The sequence below is a fragment of the Microtus oregoni genome, unplaced genomic scaffold (genome assembly GCF_018167655.1).
Source record: "Microtus oregoni isolate MIOR12 unplaced genomic scaffold, Mior012 000036F_ref0000092, whole genome shotgun sequence".
Taxonomy (NCBI): domain Eukaryota; kingdom Metazoa; phylum Chordata; class Mammalia; order Rodentia; family Cricetidae; genus Microtus; species Microtus oregoni.
This window is the reverse complement of record NW_024543095.1, coordinates 22,221,794-22,248,073: the sequence shown is the minus strand read 5'-3', so window position 1 is coordinate 22,248,073 and position 26,280 is coordinate 22,221,794. Positions and strand designations below refer to the sequence as shown.

The window sequence follows — 26,280 nt, the reverse complement described above, 5'->3', positions numbered from 1 at the left end:
TATTTTTGTTTTATACATTTTATTTTATTTTAATTATGCATGTGTGTCTGTGTGGGATATAGTCTGTGAGTTCATGGCCGTCAGAATCAGAAAAGGGTGTCAGGTCCCCTGGAACTAGAATACAGATGGTGGTGAGCCATGTGGTGTGGGTGCTGGGAACTGAACCCCTGCTGTCCTCACGAGCAGTGCTTGCTCTTGACCACAGGGCCATCTCTCCAGCTCTGCAAGTAACCATTTTAATTTGTCTTCCACGTCAACCTGTGAATTCTTGTAACTTCATCTATAATATGTTTGGAGTACGTGAAAGGTTATATTGGGATAAGCTTTCTCAATGCTTTTGCTTAAGAATAGCTTAAGTGGTTCTAAATGCTTTCATCTTTTGATTTTACACATTCACAGTTTGATTCTTTAGAGAAACCTTGTGTGGTTGGTACTCATCACAATTTTAGAAATAAACAACCCTAGAGTGACTTATCTGAAGTTAATAGTTAAGTAATTTAGAGGTAAGAGGCAAGGATCCCACTCTACCACTGGTAAGATGACAGGGTGATTGGTAGAAGAACTTTGCTATTCTTTTTAGTTTCATTATAGTGTGGGGACATGGGTATAGTTCTCCTTCCTTCCCTCCTTCCTTCCCTCCTTCCTTCCTTCCTTCCTTCCTTCCGTTTTGTTTTTGTTTTTCAAGACAGGGTTTTTCTGTGTAGCTCTGGAGCCTGTTCTAGCACTTGCTCTATAGACCAAGCTGGCCTCAAACACACAGAGATCCACCTGCCTCTGCGCCTCTGCCTCCTGAGTGCTGGGATACAAGGCGTGCTTTCTTAAAGCTGCTTGTGAACTATGATTGGTTTAGTCTTTGTTGTTGCTGTTGAAGGTACGGAGAGTTTGTGGCAGAAATGGAAGTACAAGGTTGACATGTAGAAAAATGGCCTCTGATTTTTGTAGTTCAGTAATGCTCTGAATTTTCTCCTCTCCCCATTTTCCTCCGCCCTTTATACCGCCTGAACATTCCTTGACGCCCCAGGTCTGAAGGTCACTTATGTCTGCCTGTCCGATACACACATTCCTTCCCTGAAGCCTTACAGAAGTTCTCTCGTGGTGAGTTCAGGTAGGAAGTTCTTACTCTTCATATTTGATTCTTTAGTCAATATGTGTTGTTGCTGCTGCTGCTGCTCAGAAAAGGACAAGCAGATAAGCTGGGGTGCTTCATCATTAAAGAATTAGCTATAAAAACCGCAAAGAGTCAGTCCCAGATCTCTCCCAGCTTCTAGTCCACTTAGAACAGAGGAGAGCAGCCGCGACAAATGTTGCTTGTCTGCAATTGCAAATGAAGATCGTACTCCTTCAGCCAGAGTGAGCTTGCCCCTGCTTTTTTAAGTCTTATTACTAATACATGTTCTTAGCATTTGGTAGAAAGAGAGGAACTGTTTGGAAAATTGAAGGTTCAGTTTTATTTGTACTTTTACCTGGTAATGAATGGATGCTTGTATGTTTAATCCAACCAGGCTGTACTTCCTAGTAGCTTTGTCTTATCTATGAAGTGTTTTTTTAAGGAAGTGGGATGGAATTTTTAAAAACATACTTCTCAGAGCTGAAGAGCTGATCAGTGGGTGGGAGTGCTTGGGAGACCCACATTTTGAAATATTTTTTCTTTTTTGAAATCACTTTTACTGAATTCTCATTTATGTCTGTAGATGTAGTAAGCAGCTCCTATTTGCCATTTCATAATTTCTTTTCTTATTATTGTTTAAAAACAATCACTATTGCCTGGTAGTGGTGGCACACACCTTTAATTCCAGTGTTTGGGAGGCAGAGGCGGGTGGATCTCTGTGAGTTCGAGGCCAGCTTGGTCTACAGAGTGAGTTCCAGGACAGCCAGGGCTACACAGAGAAACTCTGTCTTGAAAAACAAACAAGCAAAACAACAACAACAAAAAAAAAATCACCGCGGGCGATGGTGGCGCACGCCTTTAATCCCAGCACTTGGGAGGCAGAGGCAGGCGGATCTCTGTGAGTTTGAGACCAGCCTGGTCTACAGAGCTAGTTCCAGGACAGGCCACAGAGAAACCCTGTCTCGAAAAACCAAAAAAAAAAAAAAAAAAAAAAATCACCATTTTGAAATTTTAATGAATGTTCATCTAATACATTTCACCTTAGTGGGGTTCTGTTTGCCTTCTGTTAGAGGTTTTGCTGAGCAAACACATGCTTATGTCCAGCTCTTAAGGATTTAATAGTTTATTATTAAGATTTTAATTTAGATTACCTTGTAGGTTTTATATAAGCCTAGTAGACATTACCAACATCTGGAAAGAGAATTAAATGTACACACACCTTTCAGTGGGACCTGTCGACTTCAGAAGTTTGTGCTGTAATCTATTCATGGAATAATTAGTTACCCCTCTCCCCTTTTGGTGGCATCTGACTATGTAGGTATTGCTGTTCTGAAACAGCCTTGTAGACTAGGCTGGCCTGGAATGCAAGAGTTCTGCCTGCCTCTGCCTCCCCAGTGCTGATGTTAAAGACATATATATGCCAGCATGCTCAACCTATGATTAGCTGCTCTTGCACATACTGAGTAGGCTGAGGTATTGTAATGTCTTATCCTCACTTCAGTGTAGTTGATTTTACTCTGACTTCCCTTTCTTCGCTTTCAGGTGGTTGTGGAGGCAGCGTATCCGGTTATATCTGGAGGGGACTGGCATAAACCCCACTCCCGTGGATCTTCATGAACAGCAGCTGAGTTTGAATCAGCACAGCAGAGCCTTCAACATTGAAAGAACTGAAGATGAAAGTAGGTGGACTGGATGTTGGCCTTGGGGTCGCTATTTAACGTCTGAAGCTTTTGAAGCAATAATTTACATGTAATTTGCCTTTAGTGCGACTAGTAACTCTTAAAATAGTACTTTTTGCTGCCTTACACTTTTGTTGTTGGCATAATTAGAATCCAAAGAAGTAGAACATGTTTCAAGATGAACTGTCTCTAGGACAGGTTTGAAAGCTAGTTGATTAGAAATGAATTATTTATTGCTCGGCAGGACAGTTGACACTTAGGGTAAGACCTTCGACAAGTCAGAAGAAAGCAGGAGAGACTGAAGAGCTGATTTATGAGAGATTACATAAATATGTTTCTGTAGTTATGTGTGTACTTAACGCTCTTACTCTCTGTATTTAACTTATTTATTGTAGTTGTTGATTAAAACCTTCCTTCGTCCAGCTGTGAGGTTTCTGTAAAGTAGACTCAGGAGAATCCTGGAAGATGGTAATTTGCAGCTGTTCTGTATGAGGGTTAAAGTGAATAGTCAGTTTTGTCTTACTTTGTGGATTTTTATTTTGTCATATTTTCTTATTATTTTCAGAAAGTCTAAAACTTATGTGGTACAAAAAAATCACAAAAGAAATATTCACAGACTGTTATAAAAAATTCTTTTCTTTTTAAAAATTCCTGTGTACATTTCAGAAATAGCATCTTAACCACACCACCTAACCACTGCACGCCCTTTCTGCTGGGTCCCAGTGATTGATAACTTTGTTATTTTAGCGTGTTTCTAAGGTCTGAGTTCATATCATGCTGGAAAGATTCTCTGTCCCTCAAAAAAAATAAATTGCTCTTATAAATTTTGAGGAATTATGTATACATGAATTCCCATTACTAGTTTTGAAACTAGTAATTATTAGGTAAGATTTGGTTATTATAGGTAGAAATTTTATTTTATCTTTCACTAAAAGAAGCTTCTATTGGGCTGGAGAGATGGTCCTGTGGATGAAGGACTCACATTCAAGTGTGAGGAATGATGTTTGGATCCCCAGAACCTGGGTGACATTCCTCGGATCCCAGCACTCAGAGGTAGAGGCAAGGTTCCTAGCACAAGCTTGGTTAGCAAGACTATCGGGATCAGTGAGCTCCAGCTTCAGTTGAGAGGTCTCACTCAGTCAGTGAAGTGGAGCGAGACCAAGGGAGACACTGCGCTGCCAGACTTGGAGCCTCCACATGAATAGTCACAGATGCACCTGCACACACAACACACACCCCAGCTACCCACACACTTGCAAGCACACCACACCATGAAACATTGGTATCTTCAAAAGATGGTGATTCACGTCTTTTCACCAGTAGTTACATCTGCTGAGAGATGTAAATGCCATGCAGAGATCAGACCTAGACACGAGTTACTTGCACTATGTAAGTTGGAGTTTAGTGTCCTGGATGAACATCTAACAGATGCAGGTAGGGGAAGCAACAAAAAAATGGCCAAAGTAAAGTAATCCAAGAAAATGTCTCAAAATTTTAGGCAGTAATCTGAATTGAAAGAACTCAAGAATCTTTTGCATAAGCAGTGATAGTAAGTCCCCAAACCCTGTGCATTGGCAGAGTGTGAGTGGGGTTTGCAGGAGGGGAGGGAGCGCCGAGAGGCTTTGCAGGAGGGCAGGGAGCACCAAGAGGGTTTGCAGGAGGGCAGGGAGCATCAAGAGGGTTTGCAGGAGGGAGGGAGCACCTAGAGGGTTTGCAGGAGGGAGGGAGCACCTAGAGGGTTTGCAGGAGGGAGGGAGCGCCGAGAGGGTTTACAGGAGGGAGGGAGCGCCGAGAGGGCTGTGTCTAGGGTCTGGGGCAGGGTGGTTTCAGGTTTGTCAGTAGCAGCATTGGACACTGGTGTCGCTATAATTCTATAACTGCCACTGTTAGGATTAACAGCATGGTATTTACTGCGTCAAGGGACTGTTTAGAGGGTGTTTTTATTAGAATTTATTTTTAGTAGATGTATTTCTAAGAAAATTGAGAGCTATCTCAATGTGTGTTTGATGTCTAACTTAAGTTCTCGTGTTAGCAGGAAACACTGCCTAGAAAACTTGCATTTGGGTTTTTTTTTTGTTTTTTTTTGGTTTTTCGAGACAGGGTTTCTCTGTGGTTTTGGAGCCTGTCCTGGAACTAGCTCTTGTAGACCAGGCTGGTCTCGAACTCACAGAGATCCGCCTGCCTCTGCCTCCCAAGTGCTTGCATTTGTGTTTTTAAATAAAGGAATAGGTTTGAGATTACAAATATATTTGATAATTTAGCTTTTCAATTTAGAGCAGCACTAGCGAGAACACCGTTATATCTCTGAATTTGAAGAAATTATGCAACTTTGAACCAATGACAGTTTTGCCTTACATAGTGTGACCCATCCTTGCCTATTACAAGATATATATATATATATATATACATACATATGTGTGTGTGTATGTGTGTGTGTATATATATATATATATATATATATATATATATATATATATAACCCGTGCACCTTCAAAGAGGAAGGTGGGTTGATTTGTTTTTCCCTTTTAAGTTTTAATTGTGTCAGTTAATAATTACTATTTGCAAGGCCTAATTATGTTAATTTGGGGCCATGAATTAGTTCAATAAACAGCATCAGATCTACCCTCTCACAGTATGAGGAGTGGTCAGGCAGCGAGGGTTCTCCTATATTCTAAGAGCTCCTGCCATATTTTAAAGCCTCTGAGTTTTCCACTTGATCTCTTGTATTTTGCAGGGAGAATCCAGAGAACATGGAGGATTGTAAGGAAGCTTTAAAAGTCAGTCAGTCCCCCCTTCCCATTCCTTCTAACCACCTTGCAGTTAGAGGGTTGTGCCTAGTGCAGGTGGACCTGGAAATAGTCTGGTACACGATGACGAGAGAATTGTGCACGATAGCCATCTCCGCCGTTAGTTTACCAGTTGTCTCTTTCTGTCAGTTAGGACTTTGTAATTGATTGTGTTTTATAGAAAATTGTTAACTCCAATTAAGTCCCCCCCCCCAGCCCGAAAAGCAATCAGGGTTCCCTGTCCTGTGGAAAGTCCAAGGAACCCCCACCTCCATCCAAGTCTAGTAAGTTGAGCATCCAAACTGCCTAGGCTCCCACAAAGCCAGTGCATGCAGTAGGATCAAAACCCATTGCCATTATTCTTGAGTTCTCAGTAGTCCTCATTGTCCGCTATGTTCAGAGAGTCCGGTTTTATCCCAGGCTTTTCCAGACCCAGGCCAGCTGGCCTTGGTGAGTTCCCTATAGAACATCCCCATTGTCTCAGTGTGTGGGTGCACCCCTCGCGGTCCTGAGTTCCTTGCTCGTGCTCTCTCTCCTTCTGCTCCTGATTTGGACCTTGAGATTTCAGTCCTGTGCTCCAATGTGGGTTTCTGTCTCTGTCTCCTTTCATCGCTTGCTGAAGGTTAATATTCAGGAGGATGCCTATATGTTTTTCTTTGGGTTCTCCTTATTTAGCTTCTCTAGGATCACTAGTTATAGGCTCAATGTCCTTGATTTATGGCTAATTGGGAGGCGGTGGCGGGGAAGAGACAGAAATCTTTAATAAATAAATAAATTAAAAAAAAAAGAAAATTGTTAACTGATGCACAGTTCATACTTTCGTATCTTTATATATATATATATATACACTATATATCTTTATATAAACATATATCTTTATGTAGAAGCAAATTATAAGTGGATATTTTTAATTGCTTAAGAGTTGGTAGTCATTTAGCATGAAAAACAAAAGCATATGATTAAAGAAATTTTAATTTACTTGACAAAAAATTTGAAAAAAATTTTGAAATGAAATTCAAAAAGCACAGGTTTTATATGGAAGCCGAATAGTATATGTCTTTCTCACAGCCTTTGGGAGCCAGAAGCAGTTGGGTCTCTCTGGATTGAGTTTGAGGCCAGTATGAGCTACAAAGTGAATCCCAGGAGACCCAGAGCTGTATAAAAGAGATCCCTGTCTCAAACAAACACAAGTGAACAAACTCCAAAAAACGCATGGTATGGAGAGGAAAATTGAATTACAGTTAGACAGAGGTTTGATTTGTTGGTATAGGTTAGGTGACTAGGCTTTATCTTACAAACAATTTAAGGTTCTTTGTGAGTCATGTTAAAAATGTGGTACCTTAAACTCTGGAGTTTGATGAACTGTTTGTTCTCATTGTTCTGAAACTCACAGAACTGTCTGGGCTCTCTCACCCTTTCCTGCAGGATCCGAGGCGTCAGGACCTCAGCTTTTGCCAGTGCGAGCACTCAATGAAGTCTTCATTGGGGAGAGTCTGTCATCCAGGTACCTTGAAGCTTGTGGTCTTGAATGTGGAATTCAGTGTTTAAGTACTTCTTCTGATGTTTTCATTTAATTTCTACAACCTGGCATGTGGAAGTAATAATATAAGTAGGAGAAATTATTTAAAAAAATTTCCAGACCTGGCACACATGTTGTTACGAGTCTGTGAAACTTGACGTTCAGCACCTCCTCAGGGTCCTCCCTGTTCTGTGCTGACTCTGGAGGCGCACATGTCAGGTGGCGTGTTTCTTAGGTAGTCTGCAGGAAGGTTTCTCTTGTTTAGACCAAGTGGAGTAGCACATTCCTATATTCCAGCTGCTCAGCAGCCGCTAACAGTCTTGTTAAGGCTCAGGAGCTTGAGGTCCTGGCTTGGGCAGCCCAGGGAAAACCATTCCTGTCCCAGCTCTCTCCCACCTCCATCTCCCCGCTCCTCTCTCATATGCATGTCTCATATCCATACATCTGTCTCTCTCTCTCTCTCTCACACACACACACACACACACATCTCTCTCTCACACATACGTCTCTTTCACACGTTCTCACACACATACAAACCCTCTTACTACATATACATTTCTCCGCCCTTCTCTTTCATACTCATAAACATACACACATATGCAATGGAGGAAAAATATCTTCACTTATTAGTGTTTTTAAGGCTGATTTGCTTATTGCTTCCTTTTGTACGGGATCCAGTTATGAATCACACACAGCACTTTGCTGTTGTGGTTTTCTGCTTATAAAATTAAAAATTACTCCTTAGCCTCACCTCATTTTTGTCATTTGTGATACTAATACGTCTGACCAGTCTGAGCTGGTTGGTTTCAGGATGCCCCCAATTTTATGTCTGTACTACGTTTGCTTGTAAACTTCGGATAAGGCGTTTTTTGATCGTGCTACTTAGTTGTTGATGTTTCATGTAAGCCTGAGGCAAATATATTGATGGTTCAAGGTTAATGTCTTTATTAAAGGCTGGAGATACATCTCAGGGACAGAGTGCTTTCCCAGCATGTGTGAAACACAGATATCACTATTGTTAGCTAAAATTAATTTAATGTAAACATGTCAGATATACTTTATTACTCACCAACATTTTCCTCCCACCTTGAAAACACCTGGTTACTCACGTGAAATGACCACCAGGAAATAAATCAGTTTCCCTGTAGTATGCTATGCTTGGTTTTCCTGTTTGGTGATTGTGTAAATTTGGTGCAGAAACTAGAGGTGAGTTCATGTCCTTTCTACTACAGCAGTCATGTGACTCTCTGAGAGCGTATCGTTGAATTCCTGGGTATAATGTGTGGACCACTGCCAGTTCTCTTTTATTGCAAGTTCTATCCTCTCACGAGGGTATATGAAGAGAGAGTCATCATAACTAGAATTGACATCCACATTTCAAGTAACAGTGCATAAATAGATTTATTATATTATCGATACAGTTTACATTAAAATGATGACTAATAAGGCAGAATTGTTTGAATAATTCTTGGATTACTGTAGTTATTTTGTTTATAATATTTATGCAATAAAGATATATTTTATGCATATTGTATACCATATATAAGTCACTGGGGATACAAAGATGTGTATGAAAAAGGTGAGGTTGGTAAAAATGTAAGTTTTTAAAATTCTAGAATATTCTTTCAAGAAATAAAATATTCACAGGAAATTTATTACTTAAGTATAAAATGTATTTATTTTAACATAGTAAGGCATATGAGCTATCTGTCCAGAAATTTTTGTCTCATGTTGCATGCGATATTTCACACAATGTGGAGATGATAGTAGGTTTTGATGTATAGAAGAGGAGGAGAGGAGGAGATGGTCCAGAGAGCATCCATTGAGTTGAAAAGAGTTGTGAGTGTGTGTTTACTACAGGAGTCGTTTTTAGCTTACTTTACTCTGTTTTATAGAAGTGTGGCTAACTGAAGCAAGCTGCTGCCTTTATGGCTACGCACTTTGTATTTACTGAAGAGCGAGTGTAGAGGAGGAGGGAAATTGGACCCCGATGGCAGACTGGCAGTCAGTGAAGTCTCACAGGGTGGTGTCTGCTGCTCTTTTGTTCTTTGGTGTCTCTCCTTAGGTCTCGAGTAAGATCAGTGCTTCAGTTTGAGGCTGATGAATGTGGTGTAACTATTCTCGAGGCTTTAGGGCTAATTTTAAAGACTCTGTGACTAGACCCTCAGGCAAAGGGAGCATGAGCACATGGTCTGTCGTCCGTCATGCTGTGTAAATTATGTCCTGTTGCTTCACGCTCTCCTAGCAGCCCCGCGAGGAGGGAAGCTGTAGTTAGCAGTGAGAGCAGTGAGATCCAGAAGGGCACATAAGTTGTGTAGGTCATGTACTTATTTAGAACCAAAAATGTCATTTTAGCCCATTATTTCTGATCCCAGACGTGGGTTGAGGCTTTAATGTGCTCCAGAACCTTACACGCTTTGCTTGGAAAATATGAAACGCAGCAATGTTTTTCCTGCCTCACTTTCAATGTTCTTAGATTGAAGAACATTTTAAAAGCCCATGTTTTTTCTTTTCTGTCTGTTCTAACCTAGAATGCCTTATTGTTGGGCTGTAGCAGTGGACAATTTAAGAAGAAGTATACCCAATCTAAAGGGACTGTGAGTTTTATTGCTGCCTTAAAAATAATTTCCCTCAAACAAAAATCCTGTGAATTAACTAATCCCAGTAAACCTGCATGCAGAACGGCACTAAATTGGCTCACCATTTTGGACTCAGCATCTCTCACCTGGCTGTAATTGTCTCTCATTCTCTTCTGTCTCTCCGCTCTCACTCTCTTGTTTCAGCTTGGTCTAGCACTGGAGCAGACATTGCTGGGGATTTTGCTGGTTTGTCTGTACATAATAGGTTTCTAATGTGATTTTTCGAGTAAGAAATAACTTGACCCATGAAATAGATTAGACCTGTTGTTATCTTTTCTAAAGAACAGAAACGAAAGAAACAATGAAAAGTTATATTGTGCAAAACTCATACTAGAGGCTTGGAGAAGTTGAAGGAATTAGAATAAGAAATAAATTACTATAGTGATAGTGTTTGTATGTTTAACAACTTATTTTGAAAACCCATATTTTATTAAGAGTTGAACTTCTTAATTTGCTGAAGAAACAATCTAATGTTTATGAGTGACACCATTATTTTAAGATAGAATTGACGCAGTAGGCTTTTACATATTTCAGAAATTACTTCTGCTGTCCAGTCAGTATTTAAAGAATAGTGTAATGTGCTGGTGTCAAAAAACTCATTTTGTATTTGTAAAATATCCTAAAACATTAATTGTTCAACAAATTATATTTTGATATTATTTTTAGTTTTGTCTGCTGATATAGAATTGGTTGAGGATTTTCCTTATGGTGTTATCTTTTAGCCTACTCCCATTTAAAATGGTTTAATAAGAATTTAGTGGCAGCTACTGTTCTCACAAAGAATTAGGTGTAGATGGAGTCATATGAGGGACCAGGTGCCAAGAATGACACCACCTAAAGATGAAATTGTTGGAATTCTGAAAGGAAGCTGTGTGTGTATTGGGTTCCATCAGAGCAGAAGCAGCACTGCTAGGAAAATGTACGAACCCTCGTCTGAAACACTAATGTATTGATAGGAAGGTGGCGTCTAGATTAGGCATGCAGTTAAGTTTTTTCCTTCTGATTTTTTTTTCACTTAATCAATATTGGAATTAGCATGATGATATATGTGTCTGCTAAGTCAGATAGCAGTTGGTCAAGGTGATTTACTTAGATTTCAGGAATTTTGAAATTTTATTTTTTACTGGGACCCTAACACAGCTCAGCAAACAGTTTTCTATTTTCAATTCCTAGGGCTTCCTATTATGAAATTTCAGTTGATGATGGCCCATGGGAAAAGCAGAAGAGTTCCGGCCTCAATCTGTGTACTGGCACAGGATCAAAGGCCTGGTGAGTAAGTTAGGGTGTTGCCTCTCAAGGTGTGTGAACTATTTTAAGTTAAAACATTGATTTTCTGTCTCACATGGATGCCTCCGAGTTCTCTAATATGCAGGGCGAGCACACTGTTGCAGGACACATTCAGTTTTTCCCTTCTGTGTTCCATGCATTGTTTACCTCTGTCATTGTTTACCCCGACGCCATTGCTAGAGGAGAAACTTTGCTCCTACAATCTCACTCTTACCTTCTTGCTATCCTTTGCCCTCCCCTCCGCACAAACTGGTCTCAAAAGCCTGTGCTTTGCACTTCTTGAATCTTGGCCAACTTCCTCCACTTCTGCTGCTGCTGCCTTGGTCTGGCCCCATCTCTTTTGGTAGATGGACATTCTTTCTTCCTGACCTCCTTTTCTCCTGTCGTCACTTCAACCTACCAACAGAGTGATCATTGTAAAGCAGAGTGCTACTGGTAAACACGCGTAGAGAATGCCCGTTTTGTGCTTTAACACTTTGCCTGGCACTGTGTACACACTGCTGAGTTTGACACAGCACCCTGGTGAAATGTGGCCATCGCCATCCTGCCCTCTTTATCCCTGTCATAGCCTTACCCTACCCATCAGTCCTCTGCAGACACCACAGACTGCTTGTAATTCCCAGCACACACCTTGCTCTCCTTTAGCCTTTTGTTTTTGTTCAATGCTTCCTCCTGCTTTGAATTTCTGAATACGGTTCACTTTCCATCCACTGTTAAAGCATCCAGTCCTCAGATGCCTTTCTCTGGAGGAAGTCGCCATTAGCCTCAGTGTCTTTCACAGCACAGGGCCTGGATCCCCTTGTCCGGCACCGGTGCTTCTCTCCGCGCTCTCACGGCTCCCATGTGTCACTAGTCTGACGGGGCATTTGGAGGGGTGGGAAATGGCTGCTAGGATTTTGTTTCAATTTCTGTGTGTAGTAGGTTATAATGCCTAGTACATATTTATTCAGATCTTTTTTAAATAAAGGAATGCATGCTCTCAGAACCAGCACAAGCAGTGTTTGTTAGACTGATTTTATCTGGATTTCATCTGTATGTGATGGAAGGCCTAAAATCCCAGCACCTCACCTGAGAGTTGTGGCAAGAGGATGGTAGTTTGGAGCCCTTGGGGACTACATAGTGAGATTTGGCCTTACAAAAAATTTAAAATCTCCCTTATGCCATTTTAAGTTGGGCTTGTAAATGTAGAGTTTGTTGGTACTTTTTCAGCATGGCTTTTGAAACATTTTATTCCAGAACATTTCAATTTGTGTAAACATAGACAAAGAGAATCTAGTGTTACGAATCTGCATGAACTCGATTCAGTGATGAATCCTTGCCTTACATTGTTTGCTATATATACTGATTTTAGTGATGAATCCATGCCTTACATTGTTTGCTATATACATTGATTTTAGTGATGAATCCTTGCCTTACATTGTTTGCTATATACACTGATTTTAGTTCTTTCCTCCAAACTATTCTGAAGTAGTTTTCAGAAATCACTTCATTTTGTTCATGAGTAGTAATCATACATTTAAAAAAATAAGTTAGTCTCAGCTAAATAAAGTATTTTGGAAAAAAATATTATTTTAAGAGATAGCTTAACATGTCATTATTTTGAGGAATAGCAAAACGACCCTTTCTAAATTTTCTGATCATTTTAAAAATTAATCATTTGGGCTGGCAGCAGGGCTCAGTGGATAAAGGCACTTGCCACCAAGCACACCACAACCTGAGCTTGTTCTCCAGGGCTTGCATGGTTGAAGAGGATAAATAACTCCCCAACGCTGGTCTCTGGCTTCCCTGTGGGTGGCAGTGTGTGCATACTTCCTGTTCCCCATCCCACTTTCTCCCCCAAACCCAATAAATAATTGTAACAGTGTATTCTCTGATATGTTGAACCATCTCATATGTTAAATTGATGCAACAACGCGCAGCCTTTGTTGGTCGTGGAAACTCCTTTTCTACAGAAAATGGTGAGCATGTCTGTTGAAATCGAAACTGAGAATTAGGAATGGTTCCTTGAATCTTTCTTGTTTCTTCCACAGCATTCTCCTTAAGAACGGGCATAGTGCAGAAGTGGAGTATAGGCTAGGGAATCAGAGCTTAGTAAACCAGTTAGTAGCTGTGCCCCTGGGAAGGGAAAGATTAGGATACTGTTTCTTAATCCTGTCTTAGGATTCTTGATAGAGAAAACAATGTTTAACTGACCTGAGTCTTTGTTTTGAGTGTGAAATGTGTGGAGATGTGTGACTCAGGAGCTGTCACAGAAAACCCCAATCTCAGTGGGCAGTCCCAGTGGACAGGTGGCCTCCTTTAGTGACTGGGAATGGGTAGGGAAACGGCAGCTTCTGCCATTCTGTGGCTCTGCTATTTCCTTACATGGTGACTTAGGTTACTGCATTGAGCTGTGGAATCAGAAACTGAACTTACTGTTCACGGGAGGCTGGCCAGCAGGCATTCACTGGGACCCCCTTCTAGCACCTAGTCACATGGTTACACAGTGAGGGGCTAAAAGGTGGAGATCTAATCATGTGTGTGGGCAGGAAAGTGTTTGAAGAAAGCTCTTTGCATATCCAAACATTGAGCCACAGGAGCAGGACACCAGGATTGTAGTGCTCGGCACGTGAGTTGTCCCTTCTCATCAGTCCTGGTTAGTGTGGTCCATGCTTGTACCCCATAACCTGGCAGCAGTTAGTGTCTTAAGACAATGTGTGGCAATAAACTTGACTTCTTATCAATATTAAGATTCTTTGTAGAATTGAGTAATAGGTTAATTCCAAATCTTTGAGTGTTTAATTGCTTTCCAGCTATAAGTTCTGTATACCTATTAAGTATAAGGATACTTTCCCTCTCATACCCATGTCAATAAATTTTTGTTTTTAACCACCAATTTGTAGTTGTCTTAATTTTAAGAAGTCTTTATTGCTAAGTACATCATGCATCTTCCATTTTAGTGTGCTTTTAGGATGGAAAGAGGAATTATTTGCTTGCTTTTTTCTAGGTCATTCAATATCAACAGGGTTGCAGCTCAGGCTGTTGAAGATGTATTAAATATTGGTGAGTACTAAAACAGCTATTCTGTATTATAGAACTATTGTGTACTATGTAATGTACCTGCTTAGTGTTTGCTATTGTGCAGTGTACAATAGTAACTGAAGCTATTTCCCCCTTTCCTCTGTCAATAGCAAGACGACAAGGAAGTCTGACTCTCCCGTTGAACAAAGAATTGGTAGAAAAAGGTTAGTACCACATAGTATTAGTTACAGATAGCTTGTTTATGTCAGCTTTGAGAAAGAACAGTGTTATGTGTATCTACTTAACTAGATGTTACAACACTGCCTTGTTAAATGTAGCTTAAAAAGGTAACAGAAAGCAGGGATTTCAAGAAAATTTTTTAAATTGCAATATTATTTATTAATTTATGTTGTGTGAATATGTGTGTGCGTGTGTGCACATGCACGTGTGTGCATGCATGTGTGTGTGTGTGTGTGTATGGTGCTTGTGGGGGTCAGAGCATAACTTAGAGGAGTTGGTTCTTTTCACCAAGTGAGTCCTGGGGATTTGAACTCAAGTCATTAGGTTTGTTGGCAAGCATCTTTACATGTGAACTGTCTTGCCTGTCCTGAAGCTGGAGTTTTATACTGTCATTTGTGGTCACCATGAAATACAGCCCATATATCAAGACGCTACAATTATAAATACATCCTGGGTGATAGAAGATTTGTGTGCTGTAAGAAAATGCATATCTAGATTCATGCTGTCCAAGAAGGTTTTTCCATATTCATGGTCCTGTTTTTTATGGTATTAACACTATCAAATAGATTCTGATCATTTTCAGTTTGGGACTTAAAAGATTTTAATCATGGCTTGACAGTTAGCATTAGCACTAAATTGATAACAAGGAAAGGAAAATTGACACCTGCAATTTCTAGTTCTATAATTTAGTGTACACATCATGAGGACTAAGTAAAGATACGTGGTGGTAGAGGGACCTTGAGTTGATCACTCCTCAGTGCATACATGAGTCAAGCAATTACTTTGTCTGTGCCTTATGCATTAATATGTATTGACATTATGTCAAATGCAAACCTGAACACAGTAATCATAAAACAGCTGAAATTTGTATAATTCCTATTGAAGTTGCATCCAGAATACAGGGATAGATATTAAGATGTGTAAAGGCTTTACTGAGTGAACACTTCTTTGAAGATTGAGCTATTTACAGGAACTAGGAGGTCACGGTCACAGTATCCTCAAACTCTTGAAGTTTCTTTCAAAGTTAGCGCATTTTCTGTTTCGCTTTTTGTGGTAAGTTAATTATTTTTTTCTTACAGAACCAAATATAGGTTTTTAAAATCTTAATAAGGATTTCTAAGAAATGATACTTTTAGTAGTTCCCAGACTCGTGGTGCCATGAAGTAACTCCTGGGGCCCTGGGCATGGCAGGGGGCTGTAGCGCCCAGTCAGACACTAGGGTAGAAGGCAAACAGCACACAGCCCCTAGCTCCTCCTGTGTTCTGTGCTGCAGTGATGTTCAATAGGCTATGATCACTAAGTGCGTTGTCAACTTAAAATATTTTCTAATTAGGATGGGTTTATTGAAATATACCTTATTACAAGTTAAGGAACACAACACACGCATGTAAAATTGAGATATAACCTCATTACAAGTTAAGGAACATACACATGCATGCAAAATAGAGATATAACATTCACACATGTAAAATTCTAACAGTAGTTCCACAAATAATATGGATTATTAGACAGTCTGTTTTTTTTTAATGTGGTACTTAGCTAAACTTCCATTTGTAACTCTTCGTGTAGTTGTTCTCATTTCTTTTTTTTTTCTTTCTTTTCTTTTCTTTTCTTTTTCTTTCTTTTTTTTTTTTTGAAGAGATAACAGTCTGGGTACACAGCTTGGCCTCATATTGCTCTTGGACTTAAGCCATCCTCCTGCCTCCCAAGTAGCTTGTGTTGTTGTCTTTCACCAATTTATGTTTTGCTTGCCAGGCCTCAGGTGCTTCTTTGTTAGAATATGCATCCTAAAAGTGTATTCAAATATCTTGAGATGTGCAACCTCACCAGAGAAAACTCACCGCCTTTCGTTGCCTGGGATTGCATTTTCCTTATTATTAACTCTGATGTGATACTGGAAGGAACTTGAGAACTCGGGTTTCAGTTCTGAGTTTGTCCTAACTGCGTAATTCCTAGCTTTGTATTTGTGTCCCCTTCCCCAAGTTGTGCCTATTTATTCTCTGTTGTGAGTGATGAATGCTTTTGTGGGTTAATAATTGAACCTGATAGTCACTGGTTTCTAAGGCTTTTTATGGTAGAGTCTGTAATAGAGTTACCAAGAGATATGCTCCCAAGTAGCCTTTGAACACATGCTTCAAATTGAAAGTGGTTTGTTTGTCATGTGCTTCTCAGATGTGACCATCCTTTATTAAATCTACTGTTTTTCCTTACAGTAACAAATGAATATAATGAATCATTGCTCTACAGTCCAGAAGAACCAAAAATACTTTTCAGTATTCGAGAGCCAATAGCAAACAGAGTGTTCTCAAGTAGCCGTCAGCGTTGTTTCTCCTCAAAGTAAGCATCCCTAGTCACTTCTTTCATCCCAGTAAAACATTAAGAAAGGAAAAAACAAAACAAAAAGACACAGAAACAAACATAAAAAATGCTTTTCTTTTGAGACATTGAGACCAATGTACTTTTTCTCCTCCAGGAATAACACTTAGCAGGGAACATCTTAGCGTTTTTTTTTTTCTTAATTCAGTCGAGATTTATTTTTACAAATCTAAACTCATTTGTGTGTATTTCTTATATTTATAAGTGGCTTAAGTTTGAATGATAACTAATTAGAAGGCTTCATGGATGAGTTGAAAAGATACTGTAAGCGTACATGAAATGCTTCAATAACAATGTTGATAAATTGCTCTACACCAGGATTAAGAACTTCAGAGACTATTCCAGTAAGGAAGCAAAGCAGCAAGGTTCAGAGAAAGATATTTGCAAAAGATACCTGGTCTATCTTAAGGTATTTGAGAACAGTGTCTGAAATCACTGCTCCAGTAGCCAAAGCTTTGTGAGCACAGGCACAGTGCCACAAATGGAATTCTGAGCTTTATTGCGTGTGGTCAGAATTGCACTGCAAAGTGTTGAGTTACTTTGTGTGTACAGTGAATGTATAGTGTACATGAGATGTGAATTTTGTTCAGACTTGGGTTTCATCCCTAGTTACTTCATACATATATGCATGCATATATGTAAATATTAAAAATTTTAAAAATCTTATCTAAAAGATTTGTTTCTAAGAAATTTGGTTAAGAGATACTCAGTCTAAATATAAAAATTCTAGCAAATCAGTAAAAGACAGCCACTGCATTAAAAAAATAAAAGCCAGTGATATTTGGTCTTCCCCCAAGGCAATAAATATCTTAGAAAATGCTTGACCTTATTATCCCCAAACTAGCGTGGCTGAAATGAAGTTTAGGAATGCGCACTTCACTACAGTGATAGACAGTAGACAGTGCGTATACTTGAGGAGGAGCGGGCAGGCAGAGCAACTGGGAGAAGGTGTTGCTGCTGTGTTCATGAACTGTACATTAGTGAATTACCTCTTCTCTGGTTGCCTTACATAATCCACAAGTAAAATTTTACATGAGAATGCACTCTTGCTCAGTACTTAAAATCTTTGTAATGGAAATACCTCAGTTACATGAAAGTAACCTGGCAATTACGTTGAGTCTTTTAATTTTCTTTTCTTATCTTTTCTTTTTTCCATTGATAAATATTAAGTGAATGGTTCTACCTTGAATTTTAAACTTGAGATGTTGATAATGCACCTATATTGTGTGCAGTCACTGATTGTCAAATCAGAGAGTAACTAAATTCTTAAAATCAAGGCCAATAAGCTTTTGGTTATGCCAACAAAAGTCAGAATTTCCTTAGTGTTAAGACTGCTTGATATTTAATGAGACATCTCTTTCCACTAGAGTTTGCGTCCGTTCTCGATGTTGGGACGCCTGCATGGTTGTGGATGGAGGAACTTCTTTTGAGTTTAATGATGGAGCAATTGCTTCGATGATGATCAATAAAGAAGATGAGCTTCGAACTGTGATTCTAGAACCGTGAAGGATTTCCTCAAGAGACAGATCTGATTACTAGAAACATATTTTTTTTTCAGCAGATACAGATGACCAGCCATAAACCTACCTTATTTCGGTTCTTACTGAGACTGGCTACCACTAGGCAGAGGGGACAAAGTGGGGTCCGTGTGCTCTTCTGTTCCTTTCTGATAGACAACAGCTGTTCACCTGGGAGAGATGATGGACTAAATGGGTTAGAATTACGTTGGTTAAGTTTCTGTATTATTTACAGTTGGTAACCAAGAGTATTGATATTCTTTAGAAAGGCAGGTTAAATAAATAAGTATTTAGGATTTCAAATTTAACTCTACAAGCCTTTTTGTTTTTGTTTTTTCTTCCTAACTTTGTGGAATTGGCTGTGTGTCATTCGATTAGTGCATTATTTTTATAGTTCCTAAAAGTAAAGATTTTTAAAAGTTTTGATGGAGAATTTTGATAATCATGACGTTGACATAACTGAAGTTGGTACATGTGTTTTATATATGTTAAGAATTTTCTAATTCTAGGAAATGATGAAATCACTATTAATGGGAAAAATCATTTGAAAATATTTGTAGGTAAATTCTGACTTCTTTTGGTTAATGTCAACAATGACAGATAAAATACATCTTTTGGAACAAATCATGCCTTGTAAATGTATTAATTTTTCCATAGCAATTGTTGGTCAAACTTTTTGTTTTTTGAAAAATAACTTGATTCCAGTAGCCCCCCTCCTGTTTTTGAATCTCTAGTATGAACTCAAGGATTAGAAGGGTAACCAGGGAGCATGTTCTGTTAGGAGTTTGGTAAAATGTTCAAACCTTTCTTTAGTTTTAGGCATGTCAGCAAGAGAATAAGACATAGTTTTGGAATTGCCTTACTTTAGTATTGTGGTTTTCATTTACTGTATTCCAAATTTTAAACAATAGCTTTAGATGATAAAATGTCAGCACCCTCCCCCCCAACTATGAAAACCACTTTATCTTTGAAGGAATAATTTTCACGTAATTCTTGGTCTCTGTAAAGGTCATTAATCTCCACAAAGAGCTCCCACTACTGACTAATGAAATGGTGTTCTGTGCCCTTGCTCAGCATGGAATAGGTTTCACTTGTTTTTTTCATTGACGAAGTTTTTATCGAAGACTCATTCTGTGCCATCTGTCACGATATGTCGTATAATGAAGTGCTGGATAGACACTGAGATAGACTGTTGGTGGAACTCAAACCTAGAATACCTGTAAGCTAGGATATGTGATCAGAGAGATCAAATGCTCTCAGCTTTGCCAAACTCAACATGCTGCTCGTTGTTAAAAAATGAATGTCAATGTGCAAGGCAATCTAGGTTCGTCTAGGCTTTACTGTTCATCAGAATATGTTTTCTTGAGGCTGTCAGCAGCAGGAGATACGTTAGTGATTTTGCTGAGCCAAGTCTTAATTTCTAGTTTAATTTTTTAAATGATATATTTAAGATACCAGTTTATAATGGAAGTTAAATTCCACACTATAGAAATTCCCCTAAAAGGCTTAAAATACCTTGTTAGGAATAAAAAGCCACTCATATCCTTACTATATCTGGGAAATCTGGTTGTCCATGCTTTTCCACAGATCTATTAATTTGTCCCAGTAGCTGGTAACCAGCCGTGTGGGGGTTGTTCATGAGTTACACTTGGAAAGATACTAAAATTACTGACTGTGCTGTTTGCAGTCTAACTTCTGCTCTATGGCAGGCAGGGATTTATTTGTAATAGGTAAATGGCAAAAAATGTAATACATGGAGTGTCAGAAATGTCTTTTTGAATGGGTTAACCTTTAATGACCACTGTATGAAAATAAAATTAAACCATTGTCTGTTCTTTTTTACTTTATTTCTTTTCTAAATTCTTATGAGATCACTGCATAAAAACTAAGTTTCCTCTGAACACCATGTTTCAAGTCTATCCCCAAATTCATGTCCTCTGTGCACTGTGTAGACTTGGTTCATTGGCATTTCTTGGCAGAATGATAGTCTTTATTCATAGATCAAAATGCTTAATTCAAAAATGTATTTTTTATAGATTTAGTTTAATTCCATAGTTTATATTCTTGAATGGAAAGCTTTCACGCACAAAACAATTTCATTTTTAGGGAATTAGAGTAACACAAATAATTATAAAATAGTCACTTGGGCTGAAAGTGGCTCAACAGGAAGACCTCAGTTCATATCCCAGCAGCCACCTAAAAGCTGGCTGTGGTGGCCCTGTGTCCATAGCAGGCCTTGCGGCAGAGAACAAGTGGCTGGAGCTTGCAGGCTGCTAGTCTAGGACCGGGTGCAGTGAGACTGTCTCACAAGACAAAGCAGGTCAGCAGACATGCTCACCAGACATCCTCCTGCAGCACCCCCACACACGTGTGTGCAGAGATCCTCACACACAATGCTAAGCTTTTTTGTACATTAAGGAAGGTACTTTAAAGAAGATCACTGATTGGATAAGGAGCTTGGTTCTTGAAGACCCAAGTGTGGTTCCCAGCACCCGCATCAGGCAGTTCACTAGAGCCTACACCTCCAGGTCCACAAGATTTTCTGGCCCCTACAGGCCCCTGTATGCACACACACAGAGATGTATTTAACATGGATCTCACTGGAAATGGAGTCTGATACCGTCTCCTATTGTGCAGAAGTCACCCCTGACTTTTTGGTGTTAGATCTAACTGCAACTTAGGAAGATGACCAGTGTGGCTGGGGAGGCTTAACTTAAACATTTTTTTTTTTCTTTTCAAGGATGATATCACTAAAACCCAGACTCTGGAATACAGAACACATGACCTATCTTCAGTAAATAAATTTCCAGGGATGAAAGAAAACCTAGAGCTTAAATTTCTTAAAGAATCATTGGATGCAACATGCGGAACATGTTAGGAGACTGATGAGAACAATCTGGGAGTGGTGGCACAGGCCTGTAATCACTGGGGGGCATGAGTCAGCTGGATCAAACAGCCATCTTGAGGCTAGTGTGAGATGTGAGCTCTTGTTTCAAAACCAAAACTGTTCAAACACACACAAGGAAAATTGGGAGACAGCTCTTCAACGCCATCCCTTCATTCAGTGCTTACAGTTAATGCCACATTTCTACCTTTTATTTATAGTGTTTATAAAATTAAAAGTCTGAGTTTTGTTTCAAAATTACTTCATATGAGGGAATGGGCAGGAACTAAAGACGGTTGACAATGGATGATGAGGCGCTATATTTTACATTCTCCATCATTTAAAAACAAAAGTTAGAACTACTAAATGGTAGTATAACTAAAACAAATAAATAAAAATAAATCAGAAAACCTGGGTGATTTAGAACCACCAGCCTGGCATTTCAATGGAAAGGATCAAAGCGACTGAACTATTCCAAGTTCTGGCGTTAAGCTATTCACACTGTTTCTAAACCATGGAAATACACAATGTAAGCCGATCCAGTCTGTACTTAACAGTGTTATGTGACATTAGCCACTTGAATGCAAACATTTTATAAATATCAGTATTCTTGAGAGCACATTCAGGTTGACAAGCTGGTATTTAGCACTTCTCAGAATGTATTATGAGCTCATTTTGACAACAAGCACACGAAGCAGGCAGGTAGATCAGGGTCGAGGTTGAAATCTTAACTGACCCAAACAGCAACCTGAACTGATGCTTTCTAAGTTTCATGACTGCAGAAAAAAGGGACACAAATTGGCTCAAGTCCTCGTTTTTATAAAAATGTACTTTATTTTAAAATGAGTCTATAAAAGTAGAAATCACATACAAAAATACAGATTACTGTGACATGTTGGCAAAATAGCTCCCAGCTGGACTTGAGGAAGGAAGAACAGGTCCTGCATGTCTGAGGGCAGCTGGAGGCCGGAGTCCAGCCAGAGCCCACTGTCAGCCTACTAATCTGTAAACAATAGTTTCAAGTAGTAGTTAGCACTTTAACTACTTGGCAATTGATGCACAGTTATTCCTGTGTTACACTTTTGAAAATGTTCTTTAGGTCTGAGCACATAAAGGCACTTCATATTATTGTTGTAACAGTACGATTCTTTGATGAAAAAGTTAATAGAAATGTATTTTGGCTCTGTCATATTCAAAAGAGGTAACTGCCTTAATTTCTTTTTCTTTTCATTGTCTAAGAAGCACCCTTTGATCTTTTGACTTCTGCGTATCAGGCGTTAAAAAGTCCACCTGTTATCAAAAGGTCTAATGCCCAGTGAGTCTTAAAAACTTAGGTGAAGCGCAGGTCGTGCCGGGAAGCTGCGCACACACCTGCTTCTCAAGGGTTTCTGGCGGAGAGAAAGCAGCAGCTCTACCTAAGGAACTTTAGATCCAGTAACCTCCTGGGCAGGGTCAAGCCATCGCTGTGAAAGACCACTTAAAAGTATTTCAAGTCCTTGAGTTCAGAGTAAAATACAAATGACTGCAGCGCCAAAGGAAGAGACAGCAAACAAGATCAGCTCAGAGCTCTATCCGACTTCTCGAGAATGCTGATTAGAATAACACCATATTTCTAAAACAAAGCAAGTAATTTAAAAAGCTAAACAGCCCACATAACATACATGGATTATAAAGTTAAAAAAAAAAGCATGATTAGATTTCCTCATCTACTTTAGGACTCTGGGAACACAGCATCGTACCTAAAAACATCGACAGCTACTTCATAGGAAGCTGACTTTAGGACTTCGGCCTTCTGAGGCCTCAAATCCTAAACCAATTCTGTCCTCATGGTTGTGTCTCCCTCCGTTTCTGTTCCTCCTTTAGAGTTCAAGGTACATGAAGCAGGACTGTGTTTCTATCAAACTAACTTCACACCTGCACACAATGCTAATTCCCAGAAGAGATTGCCTCAAACGCTACCAGCCTATGATTCTTTTTGTTCAACTCACCGTACATATAGCTTATCGTTCTTCAAAATCAAGTTTTATAAAATACTGAATAATTAAATAGATAAAAAGTTAGGACAAACACCATGAAAACTGGGCCAGGGGTAATTCTGAAAACTTGATTCTAAATAGATTTAATCTGAAGGGCACGTGGAAGAGCTGGCTCAAATTCTGCTTTAAAAAGCTGTTTTGAAATAACAGGCTCACCTAAGATTTCCAAAGAACTAGCACTTGGCCTCTGAGGGCACAGCACTGGCACAATCGTCTCTATATTCTCGAAAACGCAACACTTCATGGTTCTGCCTTGCAAATGGTTCCCTAACATACATGCACAGTGAGCGCTAAGGTAAAACCAATAGGAAAGGTAACCAAGGTCTCCAGCAACTGGATTTGCTGCCTGTGTTCCTCACTTGAGAGGAAGAGGCCACATAGCCCCACAGTAAGCCCTTCATACACAACCAGGCTTTTGTAGGGTCAGTCGGCACTTGATGCCCCAAATCTCCGGGTTCTTTTTGTTGTCCATGGTTGGCCTTGCAATGGTGGTGAAGTAGGCACAATTAATCTGCAGATGGGGAAGGGCTTCTCTCAACAGCTGCAGGGTAGCATCCGGCACGATCCCAAAAACTTGTAGCGTCTTTAGTGTGGGGATCTCTCCAAGTTCACTGGAAAGGAAGAGGAAATGTCAGGGTGTATGGCAATTGTTAGACTAGTTATTATAAGCTACTGTTTGTAATGTGTATCAGTCTACAGGAGTGCAGCCTAAAGCCATAGTTAATAGTAAATGATAAGGAAACAACCCAAGGAGATAAAAGCTGGGAATCACAGCAACCTGACCCATGTGTGCCTGACTCCGTTTGGCTCCTGTGGAACTGAAGTTTCTGGCTATTTTCAGTTGAACTGAATTTGCCTCCTTTCTCCATTCTTGGTCTCCACAGATCCCTGCGAGGGTTACTGTGGCGTGATCACTACTAGAAAGCGAGTAATGGTGAGAGTCAATGTGCTGCTGCGGTCTCAGTCGGAACCACCCCAAGATGAAAGCAATTTAGGAATCTGGACGTGACCTTTAACTGAACTAGGCTCTCTGAATAGACGATACCAGCAGCACCGAGGGCTTCTTAGTAATGATGCCCCATTCACAAAACCTTACTGCAGCGGAACCCACGGGTGACTTCCTTAAGGTATTTCTTATAGGCCACTATATAGGGATTATATAGGCCTCAGATAGTACCAGTGTACAGCAGAAAGGACCTCTTCTCTACAAAGGATTTTTTTCGCCCCATTACTGATAGGACAGACCTTTTTGTATGTACTTCTTGTTAAACAGTGTGATCTGGGGTCACACAAAATTGACCCTGTTTACCCAAAGAAAACACTTTGTGGCTTTGGTGCTGGTTCTTTTTAACATTGGTCTGTCTGCCCAGCTTCATCTCTCCGATCCCTGTTTGCTTTAGGTTGGGACATAGTGCAAAGTCCCAGGAAGGGGGACATTTATTTTGGGAATTCAGCAAAACCCGCAGGAGATCAGTGTGCCCAGCAGTGACCTTATGTTGTCATAGTCAATGCTTATTCAAACAAAGCAAGTTTGTACTGTCACTCAGCTGCCAATGTCTCAGCCTCCCAGCACATTTTCCATGCACATCCACGACATCCTCCTGAAGGCTCAATCAGTTCATGCCACTCACCTGCTCCAGAACTCCTGATGCCTCCTGAATGGTTCTAGAAATCAGATGGTTTATTAGATCTAAGGACCATCCATGCTGAACAGGCTCCATGGGTCATCCCATTACCCCTCTCTATCAATGGTCCAGGTGAGTGCCACAATATTTAGTGTGTGTTGTGGAATCCAAGATGAATGGCAAAGAAAAACTCTATCTAAAAATAAGCGTGCCTGCTTCTAAGGGGCAGTGAGTTCAGGAGGTCATAGATCAAAATGCAAGTCAAGAGAAACACATTGCATCTTTAACTTCTGGAATATAGAAACAAATACCAAGGCTGTGTGTGCACTACAGACCAGATTGTAACATGAACACCAAGACAGCAATTCTTGGCACAACTCCTATGTGAAACCAGCATTTGAGAACAGGGTTGTGCTTGGGAAAATTCAGTTTCTGGGATATCCAGGCAGCAAAGCTGTGAGTCACCTGCAGTGGATAATACCTAAAAGAAGAAACGCGGGGAGTAAGAGAAGAGTGGCAGATGGCAGAGGAGGGAGCATTTGTACAGCCACACTGGGAGGAAGTTGGTGAGGCCAACACATGGCGCTCCATGTGGGAAGGGAGCTGCAGAAGACGGGACAGGACCCAACAAAATCACCTGTGTGCAAAGGCCACACTGCAGAAAACAAGGACACAAGTATCTCTGACTTCACAGCAGAAGTCTAGAAGCTGTTCTTTCTTGTTATAAGATAATAAGATAGTATCTTTTAAGGCTCTGTTTGAGTTTAATAATAGGCACTCATCACACAAGAGGCAGAGGCTGAGGCAGATCATAGGCCAGCCTGGGGATAAATATTGAGACCTGGTCTCAAAAACAGTAAACTAGGCACTTAGAAACTCTGAGGTTTTCTCCTTACCTCACCTACACAATCCTGTTTCCCTTTAAATACAAAATGCCTCACCCTAATAACTTTCAACTCTTTCAATTTCAAATCAGTTTTCCCTCCAAGTTCGGTTCATCATGGCCAAAAAAAAACAAAATTCTTAGAAGAAAATTCAGTAGAAAGTAAGACCAATTAAGGAAAGAGGAACTCTAGCAGGGGTCCGCAGGGGTGGGGAACTGCAAGGCTTTGGAAGTATTTTAGAACTCTGTCAAAGATGCATGTCATTTTCTCTTCTGAGATAAGAACTATTCTGCATCGCAGAAGGCTGCTGTGTGGCTGGTATCCTTGAGACATGCTGGGATTGCCACTAAGAACTTCAAATGCCTCAGTTGCCAGAGTGACTTATCTTAGGAAAAGGACCCACACGAATTCATCTGAAAGAATCCCTAGTATTTACATGATGCTCAAAGAAACATGCCGATGTTCGAGGACAACATCATCTTGTTCTCGTTCTACTCTGCTGCTCTGCCGGGAAGCTAAAACCCTTGATGCTCTAATTAAAGATCAGACTTTGACAATCAATGACGCCGAGGTTCACACCGGCACCGAGGGCGTAAGGCTCACGCTCCTCCCCATCAATCCAGATGGAGATTATTATGCAGGGAAACCATGATCCCACTGAATAAACGTGAGAGACCAAAGCCTTCCCCTCGCCTCTGCT

The 26,280-nt window shown here is 40.0% G+C and overlaps 2 protein-coding genes across 4 annotated transcripts in view; one reads left to right on the top strand and one right to left on the bottom strand.

The window, feature by feature from the left end:
* Positions 1-19,998, top strand: part of Nadk2 (NAD kinase 2, mitochondrial) — a 51,912-nt gene extending 31,914 nt beyond the window's left edge. The window contains exons 5-13 of one of the 2 annotated variants that reach the window (XM_041631284.1): positions 1,022-1,105; positions 2,651-2,787; positions 6,999-7,077; positions 9,624-9,689; positions 10,905-11,000; positions 14,005-14,060; positions 14,189-14,242; positions 16,472-16,595; positions 18,002-19,998. In XM_041631284.1, the coding sequence (XP_041487218.1) occupies positions 1,022-1,105; positions 2,651-2,787; positions 6,999-7,077; positions 9,624-9,689; positions 10,905-11,000; positions 14,005-14,060; positions 14,189-14,242; positions 16,472-16,595; positions 18,002-18,140 (835 nt within the window). In that variant the 3' untranslated portion in view covers positions 18,141-19,998. The remainder of the gene's footprint in view (positions 1-1,021; positions 1,106-2,650; positions 2,788-6,998; positions 7,078-9,623; positions 9,690-10,904; positions 11,001-14,004; positions 14,061-14,188; positions 14,243-16,471; positions 16,596-18,001) is intronic. The other variant, XM_041631285.1, reaches the window with a different exon arrangement.
* Positions 19,999-21,849: 1,851 nt separating this feature from the next.
* Skp2 (S-phase kinase associated protein 2) overlaps positions 21,850-26,280 on the bottom strand; it is a 29,375-nt gene continuing 24,944 nt past the window's right edge. The window contains exons 10-11 of one of the 2 annotated variants that reach the window (XM_041631357.1): positions 24,703-24,736; positions 23,628-23,682 (exon numbers count right to left, since the gene is read on the bottom strand). In XM_041631357.1, coding sequence (XP_041487291.1) covers positions 23,680-23,682; positions 24,703-24,736 — 37 coding nt within the window. In that variant the 3' untranslated portion in view covers positions 23,628-23,679. Of the gene's footprint in view, positions 23,683-24,702; positions 24,737-26,280 lie in introns of both variants that reach the window. The other variant, XM_041631356.1, reaches the window with a different exon arrangement.